Here is a 21,781-nt window from a genome sequence, read left to right as displayed (position 1 = left end):
GAATGGTAGCCTTCCTTCCCTGTCTCTTCTGGGTTTGTGTGGGTCACTACCCTTTCCACATTCATAAATGTCACTGCTGCCCTGGTTTAGCATTAGCATGAAAGAGATTGGGGGAAGTGGAATGAGCTTAACTGTTAAGATAAAAATCACATGAATGTGTTTTCATTTTAAAATTGAAACTGATATAGCAAGTCTAAGTGAAAGTCTATATATTCTACTGTCTTCTCCCTAAGTGAACTGCTGTAACTAGTTTGGCATTTATCCTTCAAGACTTTGAAATATCACTTGAGATATTTCAGAGATTATATATTGAGATATATAAATGTTTAGAAATATATTATTTTGCATTTTAAAACATAATTGCATAAAAACTGGAAACACTTATTGACTACTTATATGTCTGAGAACTTTCTACTTACGTTCTCATTTAATCCCCATAACATTTTTATGAGGACAGGCATTATAATAGTCTCAATTTCGTAGATGAGGATACTGAGGCAAGGAGAGAATAAGTATCTTGGACAGGTAACTTAACAAGGAAGCGATCATACCATATTCAAAGAGGTATGTCTGGCTTCAGTGTTTGTACTGTTAAGTACTGTGAATTCTGTAGCTGCTTATACACTTAATATTCATGCCTTTAAAAGAGATCTACCACATTCTTTACTTTTCTTAGTGTTCTTTATTCTTTACTGTGGATGCTGAAGTATTTTTTTTTTAACTATTAGTGATGGCTGTTAAATTTGCGTGTTTGCTAGTACAGTGCAGCAGAAGGTATCCTGATACATTACCTTTTTAAAACATATTATTAGTGTATTTAAGATACATCTCAAAGTGTCTTTGGTGTGTCAAAGTGATGCACAGTTCCTGCTTATTTGCCCCTGAAAATAGTTATGACAGTGAAGTCTTCTACCAGCAGTGTATGATGCTACTCATTGCTGTACATTATTGCTAACAATGAGTAGTTGCCAATCTGATGTAAAAAAAAAAAAAAAAAGTATTTTCTCTTTGTTTTGTCTTTCCCTGATTATTTTGAAGTTGAACATTTTTTGTAACTTTTTTTAATGAGTTACTTGTTTGATTCTTTTTTTACTTTTCTTTTGAATTTTTTGTCCTTTTTATTCACTAATGTTCTTTTTTATTCTGGGAACGAATTCCATATCACTATGCTTTTTTTTGTTTTAAACTGGGAGCGGCTCCTCTGCCACTGCGGCTGTGCAGTAGGCCCGCCTCCCAACCCCGGCCCGCAAGCCCCAGCTATTCCGTGGCGCAGCCTGGAGCTGGCCACCTGCAGCCCACCAGCACGTGCGAGGCACCCGGACTGAGTGCAGTGCCCGGTGTGCACGGAAGATCTGAAGATCTGAAGATCAGCAGATCAGCACTCACAGAAGACAGGGCGAGCAGAGGAGGGAAGGAAGGTCCAGCTAGGAAGAGCTGGAGTGCAACCCCACTATGTTTTTTATCTTTCACGTATTTCTCAAAATGTGTGGTTACTTGTAGTACTTTTCTGTGCTTTTGATATTTTTCTACATTGAGTCATATACCCAACATAGTTCTAATATTTCACGTATTTTCATAGCTTCGTGAATCTTTTTCTTATATGTTAATGTTTCCAGATACCTTTCTTTCTTGCTGTTCTGAATTAAATGTTTTCTTCTTTATATCTTTTTTGTTTGAGCTCTTACTGCTTTGGTCAGGATTTCTAGAACAATAAATGTGTGAATATAGTATTATACTTTTGTTTTTGCCTTTAGTGGAAATGCTTATGGTGTTTTACTACTAAATGTGAAGTTTCCTGTTGGTTTGAAGTAGCCACTATCAGCTAAAGGAGCAATCTTTATGTTCTTAATTTTCATTTTTATCAGTAAATGAGTCTTGAAACACATTCAATGCCTTTTTAGGTTCTGTTGAAAAATGACAGTTAATTTTTAGGTTGTTAATACATTTCTGAATGTGCTTAATTTTTTAACTATTAGAGGTGTTTAAAATGGAAAAACAGTGCAATTTGGGGTAGAAAATTTCTCATTTAGTATTTAACCAGGCCTACAGGGATAGAGTACTTTGATGAGAATGTATAGTTTTTTGTCTCTGGGCCTTCAAGATCTAGCATAGGAAGTCTCAGACTTCCTATGTCTTTTCCTGCAGACTGGGGCTATTCTTTGCACAGTATATTATTGAGTCAGTTGTTATGTCATTAACAGTGAGGTGGCTAATCACATTTCTTCTGTTCTCCAGTAGAATAGCTTCAGACTCTTTATTCCAACATTTAAAAGATGATAAAAAATTTCCTAGAGAAATATAACAAATATTTGAAAATACCAAAATAAGGTCTTTGATTCTGAATTTGTGAACCCTTGAAAAGAGCTTGGTGGTGTATTGCATTTATCATTTTATTTCTTTGGGCTTTTTTTTTTTATCCCCCACCTCCTTTTTTTCCCCTTTCTTTCCTTTCTTCTTTTTTAAATTCTGGAGGCTCTAGGCTCAGTTAAATATTTTAATGTGGCAGACAGCCAGATTTCCAGTAGCCCTGAACTCAGCATGTTGCTGTTTCTAAGCAACTACTTGTGAAGTCTTGCGGATGTAACTAACTGAATTATAAATAGGGTTATGAGCAGAAGTGCAATTGAAATTGAGATTGGTAAGAAAGGCATACTCTTTTTTCCCTCCCATTTAAATTTGAGTTATTCTTTATGCAGAGTCAGTTTTTAGAAATCTGGCTCATAAAACTTGGGTGTACTAACCCTATCAGGAAGACAGTAAGGGCTCTGTAGAGGTCTTATTTGTAATCACACATCTGAAAGCCTTTTTTTGATTATTAGGATTAAATAGTCTATATTGGAGAGATGGCAGTTAATGGAAAATAGAGTACTTCTCCTAAGTTTCATGGTCATTCATGTGGAAAGATTACCACACATAGTATTACTGCCTATATTTTTTTCCCACATTTATGTTAAAATCTACATGTTGTAACACTTAAATTTTGGGTATATATATATATATATTTTTTTTCTTTTTTTCTGCGGTACGTGGGCCTCTCACTGTTGTGGCCTCTCCCACTGCGGAGCACAGGCTTCGGACGCGCAGGCCCAGCAGCCACGGCTCACGGGCCCAGCCGCTCCGCGGCATGTGGGACCCTCCCGAACCAGGGCACGAACCTGCGTCCCCTGCATCGGCAGGCGGACCCTCAACCACTGCGCCACCAGGGAAGCCCTTGGGTATATTTTTATACTTTTAGTCACATTGTTTCTTTAGTGTCTTAAAAATTGTCCTTTAATAGTGACCATGTAGACATTTGATAAATGCATGAATACACCAAGCTATCTTAGCCATTTCTCAGTAGAGCAGTGGACTTTAGAGTGGAATTTATTAAAATTTTATTTAAGAATCAAAATATAAGTATTCTCTCAGGTCTTCTAATTTGTTTTCCATTTATTCCAGATGGAGAACTTTAGACCTAAAGATTTAAAATGATTTGCCTAACCCAAATCTCTCCAATCTGTGTTTTTTCTGCATTATTCTCTTACTGATACAGATCTAACAGCTTTTTTTTTTTTGCATTCATGTTTTATCAGTTTATACGAAGTTTAATTGTATTCTGTAATTTAAATTAGAAACATACAACTGAATTCAGTAACAAGCACAACTAATATGAACAGATTTAGATGAGAGTAGAAGAACATGAGATCTCAGTATGCTTGTGGTTATCAATTGTATGTTCATAGAATGTGTGGAAAACATCAGCTCATTTGGTCTGATGGTTAAGAGGAGAGAGGCTAAGAGAGTTTCCAAAGTATAGTGATTTTTGGTCAGATCTGCAGATTTTTTTAGGTTCTGAAAGAGGAAACATAGTGATAATCCTTGATTTTGGGTAAAGGAACTCTGTATTTTCTTAAAATACATCACAAACTTTTGATAGTAGCTTCTGATAGCCCAACCTGTATTAACTCAGCTTTTTAGGAACATTTGCTTGAAGCAAGTAGATTATATTCTCATGCATTGTTTGCCAGAAAGATTTCAGACTGGGAACGTAATTTTTCTTTTTTTGCTCCCTGGGGGGGTGCTGGTCCATTCTGAGTTGTATGCCCAGGAGAGATCTTGTTATCAAAAGCATAACTTTTTTTTTCTCAAATTCTAACTGAGGAAAGATACAGATTTGCAGACAAGATCAGCTCAAAAAGTTGTGGTAAATAGAATTTTAGTTAGAGCTGCAAAGGGATAACATACTAGCAATATTGCTTTGCTACAGAAGAGAAAAATTATAGGTACAAAGAAGAATTTGAGTTTCCCCTGGGATATGAAAGAAGATTAGGTTTCTTCTTTTAGTTTAGTTATATTTGTTATTAAAGTTAGACTTCTGTACCCATAGGCCAGGGCCACAAGAACATCTGGTTCTCAGCTGACATTTTAAATTCCTGTGGGTTGTTGGAGGGGAGGGTCTACAGATGGGGCAGAGAATGGAGAGATGGAGGGTGATGTTTCTGGAACGTATCTAAACTTGTCCAGGGCATTTTAGTTGCTGTACTAATTTTTAACACTAAGGTGCCATTGATTATTCAGTCCCCCCCAAAATTCCTATTGGTGTGTGATAAAATGTTTACTTTGAATAATATTCTGCAAACCTTATGCTTTTTCTGTTCTCTTGAAATGAAACTGGCTAGTGTAAGTAAAACTAAAAAGTATTATAACTGCTTTAAATAATACCTAAGAAAATATGAAGTGCTGAGGTGTATATCCAAAGGGATATTTGACTTACATATCTGGAATTATAAAATACTTTTTCCCACTTTTTGTGCCTTGTTATCAAATTTTGACCCCTTTGTTATATTCTCCCCCACTAATTGTAACTCATAGGTTAATTCATACTGCTTTCCTTTGTGATGAGGATCATAGTTTATTTGTTCAGATAAGTAAACAAGATCTATGTACATATAATATTTAAGTTATCTTAAAGATGTGAATACAGTTGTAGTTAGATCTGTATATCCAAGTCACATGAATACAACGTTAAGAAAAGTGAAGACAATAAGCTGTTACTTTTCATTCAGACCAATGTTTAAAATAATAGTATTTATGTTTTTAAAGGCATGGTTAAACTTAATTTTAAAATCTAGCTATCTTTAAATGTCTAGATTAAAAGGATATACTACTCAATAGGTTGCTCATTTGATGTTTCTTCATCCTTCACAGGAGCTTTTTGTTACTTAAAACTGTTCTGTGTTCTTATATGTTTTAGAGACATTGTTTCTAAGCTTTATTAAAATAAGTCCTTTACATGTAATTTTCATAATGAACTTTTTAAGACTTTCCTAGTATCAAATATATGAATTCATTTTTTGACCAAAGAAAACATTTTAAAGTTAATTTACCACATCACTAAAACATACTGATGGAGGGTTTGATGTAAGAAATGCACAGAACATGAAATTTGATAAATAGCATTTGTTTTAATATGGTTTGATTGTCTAGCCAACCTTTCATTTCAGCAGCTATAATTTAAATTTTTGAAATTAAAAAGTTTTTTTTCCTTTCTTTTTCTTTTTCTCTTTACTTCCTTTTTATTTATTTATTTTTAAATTTGGTCATTCCTCAGTAGCCCATAATCTTCATAGTTATTACATTAGACTGCACATTGTTTGCCATCTTTAGGAATTAAAATTTCTCCAAAGTAAATTTGTTATGTATAAGGAAACATGCATACTAAGTGTACTTAGGTTGGAAAGTTAGAGTGATGAAAAACATTCTTTTATTTGGGTGACAGAATAAGAAAAGTCAAGTGTTGTCAACTTTAATATTATCCCACATTAGACAAAATTGAAAAACCAAAGATAGCAGTATTTTACAGATTATATATTTACATGTTTAACTTTTACTTGACATATACAATAAGATGGTTTGTTTTCCTCACTGACAGGAATTGTTTTAGTTTGATTGAGGAAACAATGATTGAATGTCTACCATGTGGAAGACACTACTGTATGTTGGAACAAGTTTGTGTCAAAAATAAATAAGGCATAATCCCCACCCTATTTAGAGATCTGCTTTGATAAATTATTTAATCTTTGTATTTTTAATACACAGTAAATAGTCTTTTACCCTTAAGTAAGATTCTCAAATGATTACAGGGGAAAAGTGTTAGAAAAAAATGCAGTGGTGTTCAGATTTGAGAGATTTTTAGAGGTTTAGAGATGTAAGAACTATGATTAAAGTGCTTAATTTTTCTCCTGAAAAAAGAATGCTTAAATATATATGTCCATGCACACACATATGTATATAAGTAAAATAATATGGATAATGGCATGTAACTTGAAAGTGGGCCATTAATTTAGCTTAGCATTCATTTTTCTTTAACTGCCACTTAGTAAGAAAAAGTTGAAAGTTTAATATTCTAGATGATGAAATGCAAGGTGCATCTTTTTTCCCCAAGAAAGTAAAGGGTTTTTGCTGGTGGTTTTGCTCTTATAGTCACATCTATTCTGGGATTCATACTAGCATATTGTTTCTATTTTTAGGCTGTTGCCGGGCAGATTAAAAATTTCTCCCCTTATGATTGCCCAATTTCTAGCTTTCTGATTGGTTACATGAACCTGCTTTCTTTAGCCAACCACAGTGACTATGCAAATTGTATTTCAGTTTCTGTTGCAGTGAGAGAACTGATAAGATGGCTGCAGGGGTTTTCCTTTGGGGTATGTTTTATTATTTTAGAGGATTTTCATCATTATGTAGTAATAAGCAAAAGTAGATTTCTTTCAAAACGGTATTTTAGTTTTTGAAATGTAAAATCAACTATCTAAACAAGATTTATGAGCCTGAAAAAATGTCTCTCATGTCAGATTAGATTAATTTTAATGGTGCTATGTATTGCACCCTGTCAGAGGCAGCATTTTGTGTAAGTAGGCATATGTTACTTTTTGTTAGTAAATAAGCATTCTGACTCCTCAAAGGAAGGTTGACCTTTGTATGTAAACCTGCTGTATTTGAACATGCCAGCATGTTAGTTTGCAATTCTGTCAGAAATATTCTAGATTACTACCTTTGCTTTATAAAGAATAATTTAGTTTTTCGCTTAAGAATTATTTTTGATTTTAGTTGTATGTATATAGCCTATTATTCTTTTAGTCAGTATTTACTAAGTGTATACTATATGCCAAACACTGTGTAGCTCATAAATATTATTCCAGGTTACTTACTTTATTTTTTGTTCTTTTGTTAAATGACCTCTGAAGTACGTCATAATGATACCAGCATATTTTAAGATGTTTTCTGACAATGAAGCTTGGGCACTTAAAATGTATTAATCTTATTCTAAATACATGATGAGATGTGCCAAAGTGTTTCATTAAACATAGGTATTTCAGTCAATTTATACTAATAATTTCTTTTTTTAAAAAGTTGACGTATAGTTGACTTACAGTTTTATATATTTCAGGTGTAAAACATGATTCGATATTATTGTATTGTTGCACACCAAAGTTATTACAATATTATTGACTGTATTCTCTGTGCTGTGACATTAGTTCCCTGTGACTTATTTATTTTATAACTTGTACTTTGTACCTCTTGATCCCTTTCACCTGTTTCACCCATCCCCCCATTACCTCCCCTAATAATTATTTCTGGAAAGATACATGTAAAGTACTGGTAAATACAGTGGCAAGACACTTCATATTGAATAAAGACAGTATTGATAAAATGTGACAAAGCTTTATGTAACTCCAGAAAGTTCAGTAAGTATACCTCATTTATAAATATTATCATTAATTACATGTAAGGCCTTTTGGTTATAGTCCCAGTTTATAATAAAAGGGAATGCTCCTGCTTCACTTAAGACTTCCTAGTCTTTTTGGTAAAGATGGTTAATTGCATTTTCCGTGTGTGGAAGACTTTATTCGTTTATGTACCTGGCGTGTTCATTTGCACCATGCTCAGTACTGTTTTTGTTGATAAAATTTGTTTTGTTCGTTTATCTTATATGAGTATCTCATGCCCATTATTACCATCCTGTGAGATAAACATCATAGAATTATGTCCCATTTAGGAAAGGGAAAAAAAGTAATTGGCTTATCTAAGATGAACACATGGAGAACAAGATTGCTGTTATTTTCTGTATATTGCCCTTTATCACTAGTATAATTACACGTATACTTGTTGGCCTAGAAATGTAAATTCCCTAAAGTAGGAACCGGTACTCAGTTCTTTTGGTATAGTTGTTTTGTCCATCATGAAAGTGTGACTCAGTAAATGTCATAGGTTAAAAATAAATGAAAAAATACTCAACTCTCGTTTTGCTATTTTTTAAAAAATAACAGGTTTATTGAGATGTAATTCACATACCATACCATTCACCCGTTTAAAGTATATAACTCAGTGGTTTTTGAAATATTCACACAGTTGTGCAACCATCACCACGATTAATTTTAGAACATTTTTATTACATTATAAAGAAATCCTGTACGCTTTAGCAGCCATTCCTCATTTCTTCCCCAACCCTCAACCCTAGCCAAGGCTTTGCCTTGAATCAGTAGATCAGTTTCGAGAGTAGTGACATGTTAATATTAAGACTTTTGATTCAAGAGGTTAAGTTATCTTTCTGTTTATTTAGGTCTTCTTTAATTTCTTCAATGTTTTGTAGTTTTTTAGAGTATTAAGTTTTGTACTTTTTATTAAATTTATTATTTTTGATGCTATTGTAAATGGAATTGTTTTCTTAATTTCATTCTTAAATTGTTCATTGCAAGTATATACAAATACAACAGATTTTTTTTTTTTTTGTGGTACGTGGGCCTCTCACTGCTGTGGCCTCTCCCATTGGGGAGCACAGGCTCTGGACACGCAGGCTCAGCAGCCATGGCTCACGGGCCCAGCTGCTCCGTGGCATGTGGGATCTTCCCGGACCGGGGCACGAACCGGTGTCCCCTGCATGAGCCACTGCACCACCAGGGAAGCCCTACAACAGATTTTTTAATATCTTGATCTTATATCTTGCAACCTTCTAGACTCATTTACTGGTTTTAATACAATTTTTAGTGGATTCCTTAGGATTTTCTATGTACAGGATTTTATCATCTGCAAGTGGAGGTAGTTTCACTTTTTTGTTTTCAAGGTGCATGACCTTTATTTCGTTTTCTTGCCTAATTGTCCTGGCTAGAACCTCTAGTCAGTGCCAAATAGAAGCGATAAGAGCAGACATTTTGTCTTGTTTTTGATCTTAGGGTGAAAGCTTTCTGTCTTTCACTATCAAGTATGATGTTAGCTGTGGGTTTTTCTTAGATGCTCTGTATCAGATTGAGGAAACTCTCTGGTTTGTTGAGTGAGTTCTGTTGTTATTTGCTTGGATGACTTAATGAAAAGTTACTTTTAAAAAGATACTTGAATGTTTAAGAAACTCTTGGTAATACTGTTGGAGCTAATATATGAACCAGTCTGCAGGGTGGTGAAATTGAGTGTGTACTGTCAGAACTCGTTTACTGTGTGGATGGGCCTTAGCAATTATATTAAATGACTCTTCCATTTTCAAAGAGATAGAGAAGAAAATTGTGGCAAATACAGTATAGTTTATCGCTTAGCATTTTGAACGCTAGAACACTCCCTGGTTGCAAAATTTAAAGGATGAAATGCGTAAGAAATGTTCATATGCAATAGAGACAACTCCATGCTGAAATTGGGTGTCTGTTGACCTTACTAAGTTAATTATTATCTGTGTAATGAGATGAATGATAGCAGCATGGTTATTGATGTATTGATTCAGATGTAAAGTTGCATTTGTATAACTTGTCACTTAAATAAATGGGAAAAGAATATGCCTTGGTTTAGGGCCTGACATATAATTACCCCTTGATAAATGTCAGTTCCTTTTATCCCTTTAAGGTGTGTTGTTTCATTAATGAAAAGGGGAATTTATAGAAAAAGTATAAGGTATGCCTGGGAATAATAAACATCAAATTCAAGAGTATGCTTATCTTTGTGTTAAGGAGTTGGGGATGGGGAAGGAGGAGCATGCTATCTGGTAGTGTTACACCGAGGGCTTTGTTTTTAATTTATCTGGATAATGGGTACACATATGTTCATTATATCAGACTTTATATCTTGCATGTTCACTGTATTTCATAATGAAAAATTAATTATAAAAGAGCATCAGTATAGCTAGACATTAGTAAAATAATAAAAAATTTGAGCTAGAATCAAACTTAGCAACCATCTGGTCTAACCTCAGTTTTACAGTTGAGCGACGTGAAATCTAGAGAGTTTGGGTGATTTATCCTATGACAACTGTTATGGTAATGCTGGAACATGGAGTAGATTCAGTTTTGTTAGTTTAGAAATCTTTGTTGTGCTAAGCTTTTATAATTATGTATTTTTGAGGTGTGGTAGATTATATAGCTCACTGTTATTCTTGTTGTGGTAAGATTATATATCCCTGCCTTTTGCCATGTGACATGAAGTCTTTCCCCATGAGAGCTTTTTTCTTCTCTACCCTCTTAATGTCTAACTTGGCTTTAGCCAATGGAATGTGAGTGAAAGTAGTGCTATGTCTAAGAAAGTAAGTACTATGTCTAAGAAAAAGCTTTAAAACCATTGTATACTGTATGGTTCTGTCATTGTGGATTTTCTCTCTGCCGCAAGACCTGGAATTGCAGGGAGTGGGGGAACAGTTGCTGCTCCTTCAGCCTATGACTTAGAATGAAGAAGAATCTTAGTTATTAGCCAATAAAATTTTTGTTTTCATGCTGCATTATCACCTAGTGAAAGCTGACTGACACAGAAAGTAAGCTTTCCGTTCTTTCAACTTAGGTTGGGTCAATAAGAAAAGTAAAAGCTATTTCCTGGCATTTGAAGTATTTACATCTTTCAACTTGTCCTAAATCATTCTGGGTGTAATTCACCCAGGTAAAGTGTGAAAAATTTTGGACAAGTGGTTCTTAAATTCCTGAGGAAATAAAATACATGGCCTTCTGTAACTTTACTCATTGCTGGTGGAATTTGGTGAGTGGGATAAGCTAGTGGGTAGGGCCCTGATGGATAACTGGCTAATTTTCTAAGGGGGTCTAATTTGGTAAGTGTGTTCTAAAATTGCATTTGTTGGATCAGGTCAATTAATTTGACTTTGCCTATATAACAGAATGATCCCCAGAATGCACTTGGAGAAGTGATTTTAAGGTATCTTTTCATGTAGACATGTAAGGTATATTTTCATGTAGACTACCTCAGAATTTCTCAAAAAGATCAAAATCAGTGAATGCAACAAGTTAGACTGTAGTGACCATTCTGGTTTGATGTGCATAACCAATATTGATTTGCTCCTGCTTTGTCCAAGGAATTGTTGGTAAAGCAAGCTCCCTGTTTCCTAGGGGATATTCCATTACATATTTTTATATCATTAGCTTGATGACAGGCAGAAGGGGTTATTTGTTGTGTCAAATATTATGAACTTTCAATACTTTACTGAATTTGTGAGTATTAGGTAAGGAACAGATTTCACCAATTAATGTTTTTTAAAGTGTGGTAGGATAGCTATTGACAGTGTTTTTATGCATGTGAGAGAAGAGCCATAGCATAGTAGAAATGAAGAATTATGAACTATAAGGGACTCTGGATCCTCAAGTAAATATTGCCAGTGCTTTGTGAGTGGCTGGGAGAGAGAAGTTTGGAAATAAGATGAAAATCTTTGTGGGATTTTTAACAGAAGTAGTGATTTTGTTTTACTACAGTTTTAGAAAAATAATTATTGACAGAGATGACAAGATATCCAGTATTTAAGGGAAAAATTTAGCAAGTCTGTATATGAAATTTGAGCAGATAAGTCTCAAGACGATGAATCACTGCGCTAGCAGTTTCACCAGTCTTCATTAATGGGCAGTAAACATACGCAGATTATTAACATTTACTGTGCAACACACTGATTATTCTTTATGGTTTTATTGCCACGACTATTGCAGAATTCTCAAGTAAAATTTAGGAGTGCAAAGTAAAATCACACAGTTCTCAACTGACAATGGGATTCTTAAAGAACTCAGTAGCAGAGCCTCTACAGAGGCTAGGAATCCTCAGCATAAAGTGATTCTTTAGGAGTAAGCCATTATTAGTCAAGCCTTTTGACTAGTATTTATTTAAGCCATTTAACAAACTCAGATCTGAACAAAAATTATTTTCAGCATCCCATTATTCAGAATAATGTTATACTAATGTCAGTTAACAGCATGAATTTTATTGGAGTAGCTGTGTCAAAGATAGAAGTGTCAAGTCCACTTAAGTAGCTTTGCTTAACATTTTGCAAATTTTTGCTAGAGTTTTATTTTAAATACACTTCATCAAGCATCCATACTTTGAATTAACATAGTGTTTATGTGTGTGCGCGCGCGTTTTGACCCAACAGTCCTGGTACGTACTATTGTTTTGTTAGTTAAGGCAGTTCTTGGAAAGCAGTAGTATAGATCCTTGTTTATTTACTCAGAAAGACCCCACCATAGACCTGTTATTGAAGCAAAGAATCTGGGGGTATATTACGAATATGTGTCGATTTCATCATTCACCTTTAATTTCACACCGTTTGGATTCTTGGTAGAGCACTTGCCCTCATCTGCTTCCCTTGTTGCCGGGCAAGGTACGTGATACTGATGTCTGATTGGTTTAGGCAACTACGGCTTTGAGCCAATCAGACAGTGAATTTCAGTTCTCTCACAGGACTGAAGCATTCAAGCAGCTGCTGATTTATTTTTCCTATGGGGAGACTATATAAACTAAGAGTATGGCTGCAGCAAGCTCCCTCTTGGGTGTGTTTGAAAAATTACAGGGTTTATCTGTAATTGAAGGAGAAAAACATGAGGTTTATTTAAAAAACTTGTTTATTACTAAGAAAATTTTATAGGTAGTAAATTTGAGAAAAAAAATTCTGATGACAGATTTCCTATTTTTATAATTTTACATTTAAAGGACTGTAGAATGATGTAATATAGGAAAAATTTGCCTTTAGTTTACATGAGTATTTACTATGTAATATACACATTTGCTTTATTTCTTCAAAAGGGGAGAGCTCATAACCTTTCTGTAACCTGCTGCCAAGGGCAGTTAAGGAGAAAATAATGTAGTAATTGTACTTACAACACTTAATACAGGTTATCAAGAATCACATTTTAATTTCATTAGATGAATCAAACTAAATCAGTTCAGTGCAGTAGACAACAAAACACTTTATAATGCTATCCATAGTAAACCTTTTTTGGGTCCAGAACACAATTAATTTTTGGAATTGGAAATCTGTAACAATAGAGGTAGGTGAGTGTGAAAATAATCTTGTTAGTTGTTTGGATTTAAGGTTTTGCCGGATTTTTAGTATAAATGTTTTATAAACATTAAGGACTATGGAATTTTAAAAAGAAATTTACATTTGAATTTTGCAGATTCTAACCCATTGTGTAGAAAAGTATGTTCTTGTTATGCATTGTCCATGTTTGACTCATTCCCCAGGTAGGGAATGGATTTATATTTCTGGAAACATTCTTTAAATGAAAATAAATAAGATTTATACCTTTTATCTTATTTTAATTTATTTATATGATATATTTAATGTATATTATGGACTTAGAATTCTTTGCAGTTATGTTCTAGATTACTTTTATCAGACAAAGAACCTCACTGAAGTGTTGTGAATCCAGGTTTTAACTATGTTTTTCTGACCTTATTGTCTGTTTCCTGTTGCTGGGCAGGAATCAGAATGCTGGCTACTGATTGGCTGAGTTTGTGACCAGCTCTTGAATAGCCACTTAAATTCTTGCGCTTTTTGAGCAGGCAGATTGTAGGCCAAGACATTGCAGCTTTTGGTAATACTTCTCTTTGTTGTTTCATAGCTATAATCTCTTTGCTAGAAAGAAGAGTGTGAAGGGAGTGGGTGGAGGGGGATGAAGCAGAGAAGAAAATAATGGTTTCACTTAAAGAAGAAGAGGCTCATTGGGCTTCACTTAAAAATAATTTACACAAATTTCAAAAAAAAAATTCCAAGCCATAGAGACTTATTTGCAGGTAACACATCCTTCTTGGTTATTTAAATATAAATTCCTTAAGTAAAGGTGAAATCCTTGTTAATGCTGTAGAAAAAGATTTTTTTTTTTATAGTGATAGTATTTCCCTAGAGTTCTTGAATCTGAATATATAGAGTAAGGACCTAAAAGCACTTTTCTCTTACTGTCTTTCTCATGAAAAAATGTTTTCAGGAGAAAGTAGTTCATCACGTTTTACACATTTACTTCTAGATATGACAGACATTTTCTGCTGTAAAATATAAATGCTTTTTCCTGTGAAAATAAATTACAGTCTTGTGAGAGCTTCATGATTCTAGTGTTGCCACCTAAAAAAGTGGTATTTCTTTTGTCAAATAGTTTTGTGAATGGCGTCTCGGTTCCAGATGATAGTATTTAAAATGATCTTTAGAAATGTTTTGTTCCGGTAGTACAGTCATGGAGACATGTTTTCAGGTAAACACACCCTTCTCTAATGTGTGTCTTTCTTAAATATACATTGCTCATGCAAAATAGATTTTTAAAAACTTAACTGCTGATTGGTTTGCATAGATATGGCTGAACTAGTTTGAACTGGTTGTTCACGCTACGGTTGTTCATGCTCCTTCCTTATTGCTTTGTCTGTTATTCATTATACTTAGAACCCATAAAAAATCTTGTAAATGGCTGTAGTGTGCACCCTTGTGGGTATAGGTGGTAGTTATTCTGTAATTCTTTGTATAGGTAGTCCTTTAGTGTACTGAATTGAATGGCAGTTTTGTTGATAAAACCAGCTTGCTTCGATAACATTTATTTTTATTAAATGTTACTTGGTGGTGGCTATTAACATTGAACGTGATGTTTGTGTGTTGGATTTTCTAATTCATATACAAAATCCCAGAAGTATTTAAGAGAAGTTTGTTTCAGATTCTCTAGTTTATGCCTAAAGCCATTCTGAATATACATAGACAATTATGATAATAACATTTATTGAGTGCTTACTACCTTCTAGGTGCTTAATGTATAGAAGAATCTCATTTAATCATTATTACAACCTCTGTGTCAGGTACTGATATTGCCTTTCTAAGGTGGCTGAAACTAAACATTGAAATGCTAGGTAACTTGCCGTCTGTCACATAGTATATCGGAGAGCTAGAATTCAAATCCATGTTCCTGTTTGCAGAGTTCACGTTCTCAATGGGATTACTAAAAATTATGAAAATATACTTTTTTTTAAAAAGAGGAGTGTTTGCTTTTAATGCAACTGGCAATAACTGCCACTTATGCATAATAGTTGAGAAATGTGGCTGTTATGAGGTCAAAGTCCAAAAGAATTGCAGTTCAGTACTTGAAAATATTTAAAGGGTAACCATACTCCTTGTACTGTAAATTTAATCCTTTTGTATGTTTGGAGTCAGCAAGGAAAAGTGACTAAAAAATTTGCATTGTATCTTTGCAGAAAATTTTTCAGTTAGTGTGAGTTTCGAACGGATGGTAGATGGGAAAAATTTTGAAGTTTAAATTTTAGCTGCAGTTAATAACCCTTAAAATAGTGCCTATGATAATTTTGCATTGACCTTTCTTCTCAATTTTAAGGTAATTTCTGTAAATTGTTTCACTCAGCTCCATAATTTAAATTAAAAACCTAGAAAGACCAAGAAATATAAGTAATTGGCTTAAAGTAAGAGAATGAATGCAGATTTTATACCACAGTCTAGAAGTACTGTGACAAAATGGTTGGTTCTCGGGCTTTATTGGCCTCCAGCAAATAGGCTGGGCCATAGTTTTATGCCTTTCAGCTAGAGGAACAGTGGAACACCAAGAACACACCTGTAATTGAACAACTTGGGTTTATTATTTGTTGCAGTGAGAGAATGTTCACCATGGGGAAACAGCGAGGCATATCAGTAGGAGGATGTTAGAAAAAAACCTGGTAAAAGATTCAGTTATAGTATAGTTGGGTTTTGCGGGGTGGTTGAGGCAGTAGAGCCTTACTCTGTATTAGGTGCTATCAGAAAGCAGGGGCAATTCTATGCTTGTGTATCTCAGCAACTGTTATCTACAGGGAGGACAAACTACAGCGAGGATAAAGCTGCAATTGATAAAAAAGTGTAGCTATCGCTTAGTCAGAGAGGGAGATGCTTAGTATTTTACGGGATGCTGGGTTGCACAGTGACCTTGTCTAGTTTGAATGGTGAAGTCGTTTTCTGTCCAACATGATTTAGCTATAAGCATCAAATCAGTTTATAACAACACTGAGCTTTGAGCCTTAGATAAGTTCCCAGACTTCCGAGGCTGCTTTTTTCCCTTCTCCAACCAAAGCAAGTATATCCTAACATCATTCTTACTGGTAATGGTGATGTTAAGTGAATATCCAATGTAAAATTAATATTCTTGATTCTGTATATCTTAGTCCTTAAAGGACGTTTGTTTTATTCCACTATAGACTGGCAACATTGTCGCTCTCTAGGACCAAGTCTTTTGTTTGCCTTACTGCACTGACCAGATGTTAACACAGAAACAATGATAGAGAATATCCTTATCTTAGTTCTGATCTTATTTTACCATTAAGTATGATATCTGCAGTTTTCTTTGTAGATAATCTTTATTAGATTTGAGTTGTTTCCTTCTGTTAGATTTCTGAGAGTTTATGAGTCAGTGTTGAATTTTATCAAATGAATGAATATTCTGTGTCTGTTGAGATGGTCTGTTGTTTATTTTCATCGTCTATTCTGTTTTTGTGGTAAATCACACTGCTTGAAAAAATTTTTTTTTCTTAAATAACAGAAATGTATTATCTTACATTTCTGGAAGTTAGAAGTCTGAAATCAAGGTGTTGACAGGGCCATGCCCCTACTGAGGAAGCTAAGGAAGGGTCTGTTCCACACCTCTCTCCCAGCTGTGGCTTGTGGCTGACTAACTCCATTTTTCACACAGTGTTCTCCCGTGTGTGTATGTGTGTGTGTGTGTGTGTGTGTGTGTGTGTGTGTGTGTGTCCAGATTTTCCCTTTTTTATAAGGCCACTGATCATACAGAATTAGGGCCCACCCTAAAGACCTTATTTTAACTTGATTATCTCTGCAAAGACCCTATTCAAATAAGGTCATAATTTGAGGAATTAGGGCTTAGGGCTCTAATGTATTTTTATCAAGTGGATATCTTGGTTGGGCCTATAATAAAGCTATAATGCTTCGTGACTCACTTGTAAATCTACATTGCTTGATTTTTTAATATGAAATTGACCTTGTATTTTTTTAATGAGCTTCACATAGTCATAGTGTATTACCTTTTAAAGAAACACACTTTTAAGTAACTCACAGATGAAAGAAGAAATCACAATGGAAATTAGAAAATATTTTAATAGAACAACAATGAAAAATATGACACATTAAAATGTAAGATGCAGCTAAAACAGCGCTTAGAGGGAAATTTATAGCTTTACATGCATACACTTACAAAAAAGGGAAAGATTAAAAATTAATGATTAATGTTTAGCGTGTTGAGGAACTGCCAGACTGTTTTCCCAAAGCAGTTGCACGATTTTACAATCCCATTGCCATTGCAGGAGAGTTTCAATTTGCCCACATTCTTGCCAACATTCATTATTTTCTTTGATATAGCCATCCTGGTGTGTGTGAGCTGTTATCTCATTTTGGTTTTGATTTACATTTCTCTGGTGACTAAATGATGTTGAGCATCTTTTCATGTTTCTTGCTTATTGGCTATTTGTGTATCTTTTAGAGAAATGTCTGTTCAAGTCCTTTGCCCATTTTTAAATTGTTTTTTTTTTCAACTGCAACAATATTTTATATTCTATATTTTCTAGATGCAAGTCTCTTATCAGATACATTATTTGCAAATGTATGATTTGTAAATACAGTTGACCCTTGAAAAATGTGGGGGTTAAGGGGGGCCGACCTTCCGCACAGTTGAAAATCCTCGTATAACTTTATAGTTGTCCCTTCACATCCACAGATTAAACCAACTGTGGTTCAGGTAGTACTGTAGTATGTATTTATTGAAAAAATTCCAAGTTTAAGAGGACGCATGAAGTTCAAACCTCTGTTCAAGGGTCGACTGTATTTCCTTCTGTTGTGTCTTTTCACTTTCTTGATAGTAACCTCTTATTAATGTGTTTACAGTTGTTAATTTAGATATTCCTGGTTGCAAATGTAATCTTACCTTATGTTCCTTAATTCTCCCTTCTTTTTTTCCCCTTATCTCTATACCTCTCTCCCATTCCCCTACTGCTTTCATTCTCTTATACTTTTATTTTTCCTTTGACAGCTGCTTTTTTACTTCATGTATTTTTTTTAATGCTATCTCCTCCGGACTCTGTGAATCCATTAGCTTACTGAGAATGAAAACTAGAAATTAGTCACTTTTTTCCTAATACTGCCTAGTAATTGATCTCCTATGAACTGTATCTGTTATCAATTTTGTATTATATAAATTCAATAAATATGAAAATTAACACACAGCAAGGATCATTATGCTTTCTATATGTAATTATTTCAAAATTACATAAAGGGCTGCTTGCTTTTGGTTTGCAGTAAGTCTGTAATTAGGTGGCTTTGGTTTCAATTGTTAAACTCTGTCTTTCTCTTTCTCTTTTTAAAGATTCAAAATGGATAGTATAGAAGAACCTCAGAAAAAAGTCTTTAAGGCTCGAAAAACAATGCGAGTGAGTGATCGTCAACAACTTGAAGCAGTGTACAAGGTCAAAGAAGAACTGTTGAAAACTGATGTCAAGCTGTTAAATGGCAACCATGAAAATGGAGACTTGGACCCAACCTCACCTTTGGAAAATATGGATTATATTAATGACAAGGAAGAGGTGAATGGCATTGAAGAGCTTTGTTTTGACTCTGAAAAAAGTAAATCAGAATGGAAAGAAACACCCTCTACCTTAAATGTTAATGTAAAAAACAAGCAGGATGATGATTTAAAGTGTGAACCTGTGTCTCCTAATAATATAACTCCTGAACTAGCCTCTAAACTGACTGCTGAACTATCCTCTGCTGATACAGCCCCTGGTGCGCTGACCCATCTTCTGCTGATACAGCCTCTGGTGCGCTGGCTGCTAGAGGTCTGGTATCTGGAGATTCTGCCTCTGGAGACTTGGCCTCTGAAGCAGTAACCTCTGGTGATCCCACCTCTGGTGATCCCACCTCTGTTGATCCTGCTTCTGTTGATCCTGTCTCTGGTGATCTTGCCTCTGGTGAACTGGTCTCCAGTGAACCAGTCTCCAGTGAGCCAGTCTCTGATGAACTGGTCTCCAATGAACCAGTCCCTGGTGAACCGGTCCCTGGTGAATCGGTCTCCACTGAACTGGTCTCCAGTGATTCAGCATCTGATGATCCAGCCTCTGGTGATCATGCTTTTGAATCTCTGGCCTCTGATGATCCAGGCTCTGGTGATCTGGCTTCTGGTGATCCAGCTTCTGGTGATTCGGCCTCTGGTGAGCCAGCCTCTGATGAACCAATTTCTGATGAACCAACTTCTGAGTCAGTCTTTGATCCCACCTTTGAACCAAGTTCTGTACCAGTTTGTGAACCAGTTCCTGAAACTGATAGTACAGAGCCTAGTAGCAATAAAGGTGATGATTTTCTTGAAAAAAATGGAGGTGCTGAAAAGTTAGATCCAATTTTCCCATTTGATGAGAAAAATAAAGCTGATAGTAATGTTGATGTTGATGCAGAAGCTCTAGAAACAGATGATACAATTATTTGTTCAGATGTGTCTCCTGAAAAGAAGGTAGAAGAAGATGCTATCAGAGGATCTGCTCTTGGAGAGGAAGCTATATCTAGCAGTATTGAGATTGACCAAAGTGAAACGACTGAAGAAGAAAATTCTGCAGACCTTGCAGAAACCATTAGTGAAAATGTTATAAAAGATGACAAAAATGAGAATGTCTTAGAAAATACAGATTCTATGGAGACAGATGAAATCATCCCTATTTTGGAAAAGCTTGCACCTGCTGAAGATGAACTTACTTGCTTTTCTAAAGCTTCTCTCCTTCCAATTGATGAGACAAATCCAGATTTGGAAGAAAAGATGGAAGGTTCTTTTGGTTCACCATCTAAACAAGAAAGTAGTGAGAGTTTGCCAAAAGAAGCCTTTTTGGTCCTCTCTGATGAAGAGGATATTTCGGGTGAAAAGGATGAGTCTGAAGTTGTATCACAAAATGAGACATGCTCTCCAGGTTAGCATATTATTTAAATTCTAAAGATTTTGATTAGCTTTGATAAACTGCTTAGTAAAACATCGTCTTAAAGTTTAAATTTCTTTTAGTTACAGAGAAAGTTGAGAATGATGGTGACTAGAATGATCTCTTAACTTCATAGGTTCTTAACTTCACAGAATTTAGAATTACAGAGAACCACTCTGAGAGCAGCATTGTGTGAAGTGCTGAGAAGGAAGATAAAATAAGTAGAAAATTTTGCGCTTGCCCGTAAGGGACTTATAGACTGGGAATAGAGATAAGGTGGACCAGTATAACACCATGATATAACAATTTCCAGTACATAATTGATCAAAATCCTAGCAATTGTTCATGCTATCACTTAGCAACCAAATAACTTTGAATCTAAAAACCTACTAGTTTAATTTATTTGCTTCAAGTGTAACAAATTCCATTTTACAATGAATTTTCCAGTTGAAATCTGATTCTTTTAATATTCTTTGTCCAGGGAATAGCACCACCATTGCTGGAAGCCAAAAACCTAGAGGTCTAATTATATGTTTGATAAAGACTTTATCCATTTGCTTCCTAAGCCTTCTTGATTCTGCCTAACGTATTCCCCTCATTTTCTGAATGATCTCTCAATAACTTAAATCTCTTTTATTTGATTGTGTTCCTCTCTTTCACTAGATCACTATTATTGGGTTGGCCCAAAAGTTAGTTTGGTTAGTGAATACGCTGTTCAATAAAATTCTTGGTGAGAATGAAGAATTTGTCCTTTATTTTTAGTTAGAATTGAACAAACTTTTTGGCCAACCCAATACTTTTAGGGTAATTTCAGATTCCTTATATAAAAGCTATATAAACTTCATGATTTGGTCAATGCCTGTCTTTTCCATCTCTTTTATTATTACTAGAGAAAAAAGAGTGAATGAGAAAAATCCTACTTTGCTTTCATGGTCAAACTCAAACATGTGTGAAACTTGTTTGAAACTTTGTGAAACTTTCTCGGTTACTTTCAGACTGGTGTGAATACCTTTATGTTCCCATCGTGTCACATTCTCTTAGCCTTAGAGCCCTGTGAGTGGAGTGACCTTGTAATAAGAAAAACAACATCTGGTTTTTAGTTTGTTCAAAGAAAAAAAAGCCTAGAAGACACAGAGGATTCCCTCCAACCCACCCCCACCCCCACCCCCACCCCCAATATATCATACCCACTTTTGGAGATAGAAAATTTTTTTATTAAAAAATGACTTCATTTCCAAAGAGCATTCATTCATTTATTAAACCTGTATATATAGAAAGGCCAAGCTCTTCTTGGCTTGGGGATTTAAGGATAAAGTCTATTACTTGCCCTGAGGATTCTGACAAGAATTAAATTGCAAGCCATTAAATACCTGGTTGTGAATACAGTAGTAATGTTAAATTGGCATGCTGGGAGTTTAGAGGAGAATAACTTTGAGAATATAGATGTATTCAGGGGAGCACTTCCCTTTCACTCTCTGTGTAACATAGGGTTTTAAGGAAGATAATCCCTCTTTTTTTTTTTTTTTTTTTTTTTTTTTTTTTTGTGGTACGCGGGCCTCTCACTGTTGTGGCCTCTCCCGTT

The 21,781-nt window shown here is 34.8% G+C and overlaps 1 protein-coding gene across 1 annotated transcript in view; it reads left to right on the top strand.

The window, feature by feature from the left end:
• Positions 1 to 18,615: 18,615 nt before the first annotated feature.
• Positions 18,616 to 21,781, top strand: part of ATF7IP (activating transcription factor 7 interacting protein) — a 77,124-nt gene continuing 73,958 nt past the window's right edge. The window contains 2 exon segments of the mRNA XM_007454633.1: positions 18,616 to 19,020; positions 19,023 to 20,193. Coding sequence (XP_007454695.1) covers positions 18,616 to 19,020; positions 19,023 to 20,193 — 1,576 coding nt within the window.

Source organism: Lipotes vexillifer, unplaced genomic scaffold (genome assembly GCF_000442215.2).
Source record: "Lipotes vexillifer unplaced genomic scaffold, Lipotes_vexillifer_v1.1 scaffold911, whole genome shotgun sequence".
Lineage (NCBI taxonomy): Eukaryota > Metazoa > Chordata > Mammalia > Artiodactyla > Lipotidae > Lipotes > Lipotes vexillifer.
Note: the sequence above shows the minus strand (reverse complement) of the source record. Positions and strands in the feature narration are given on the sequence as shown.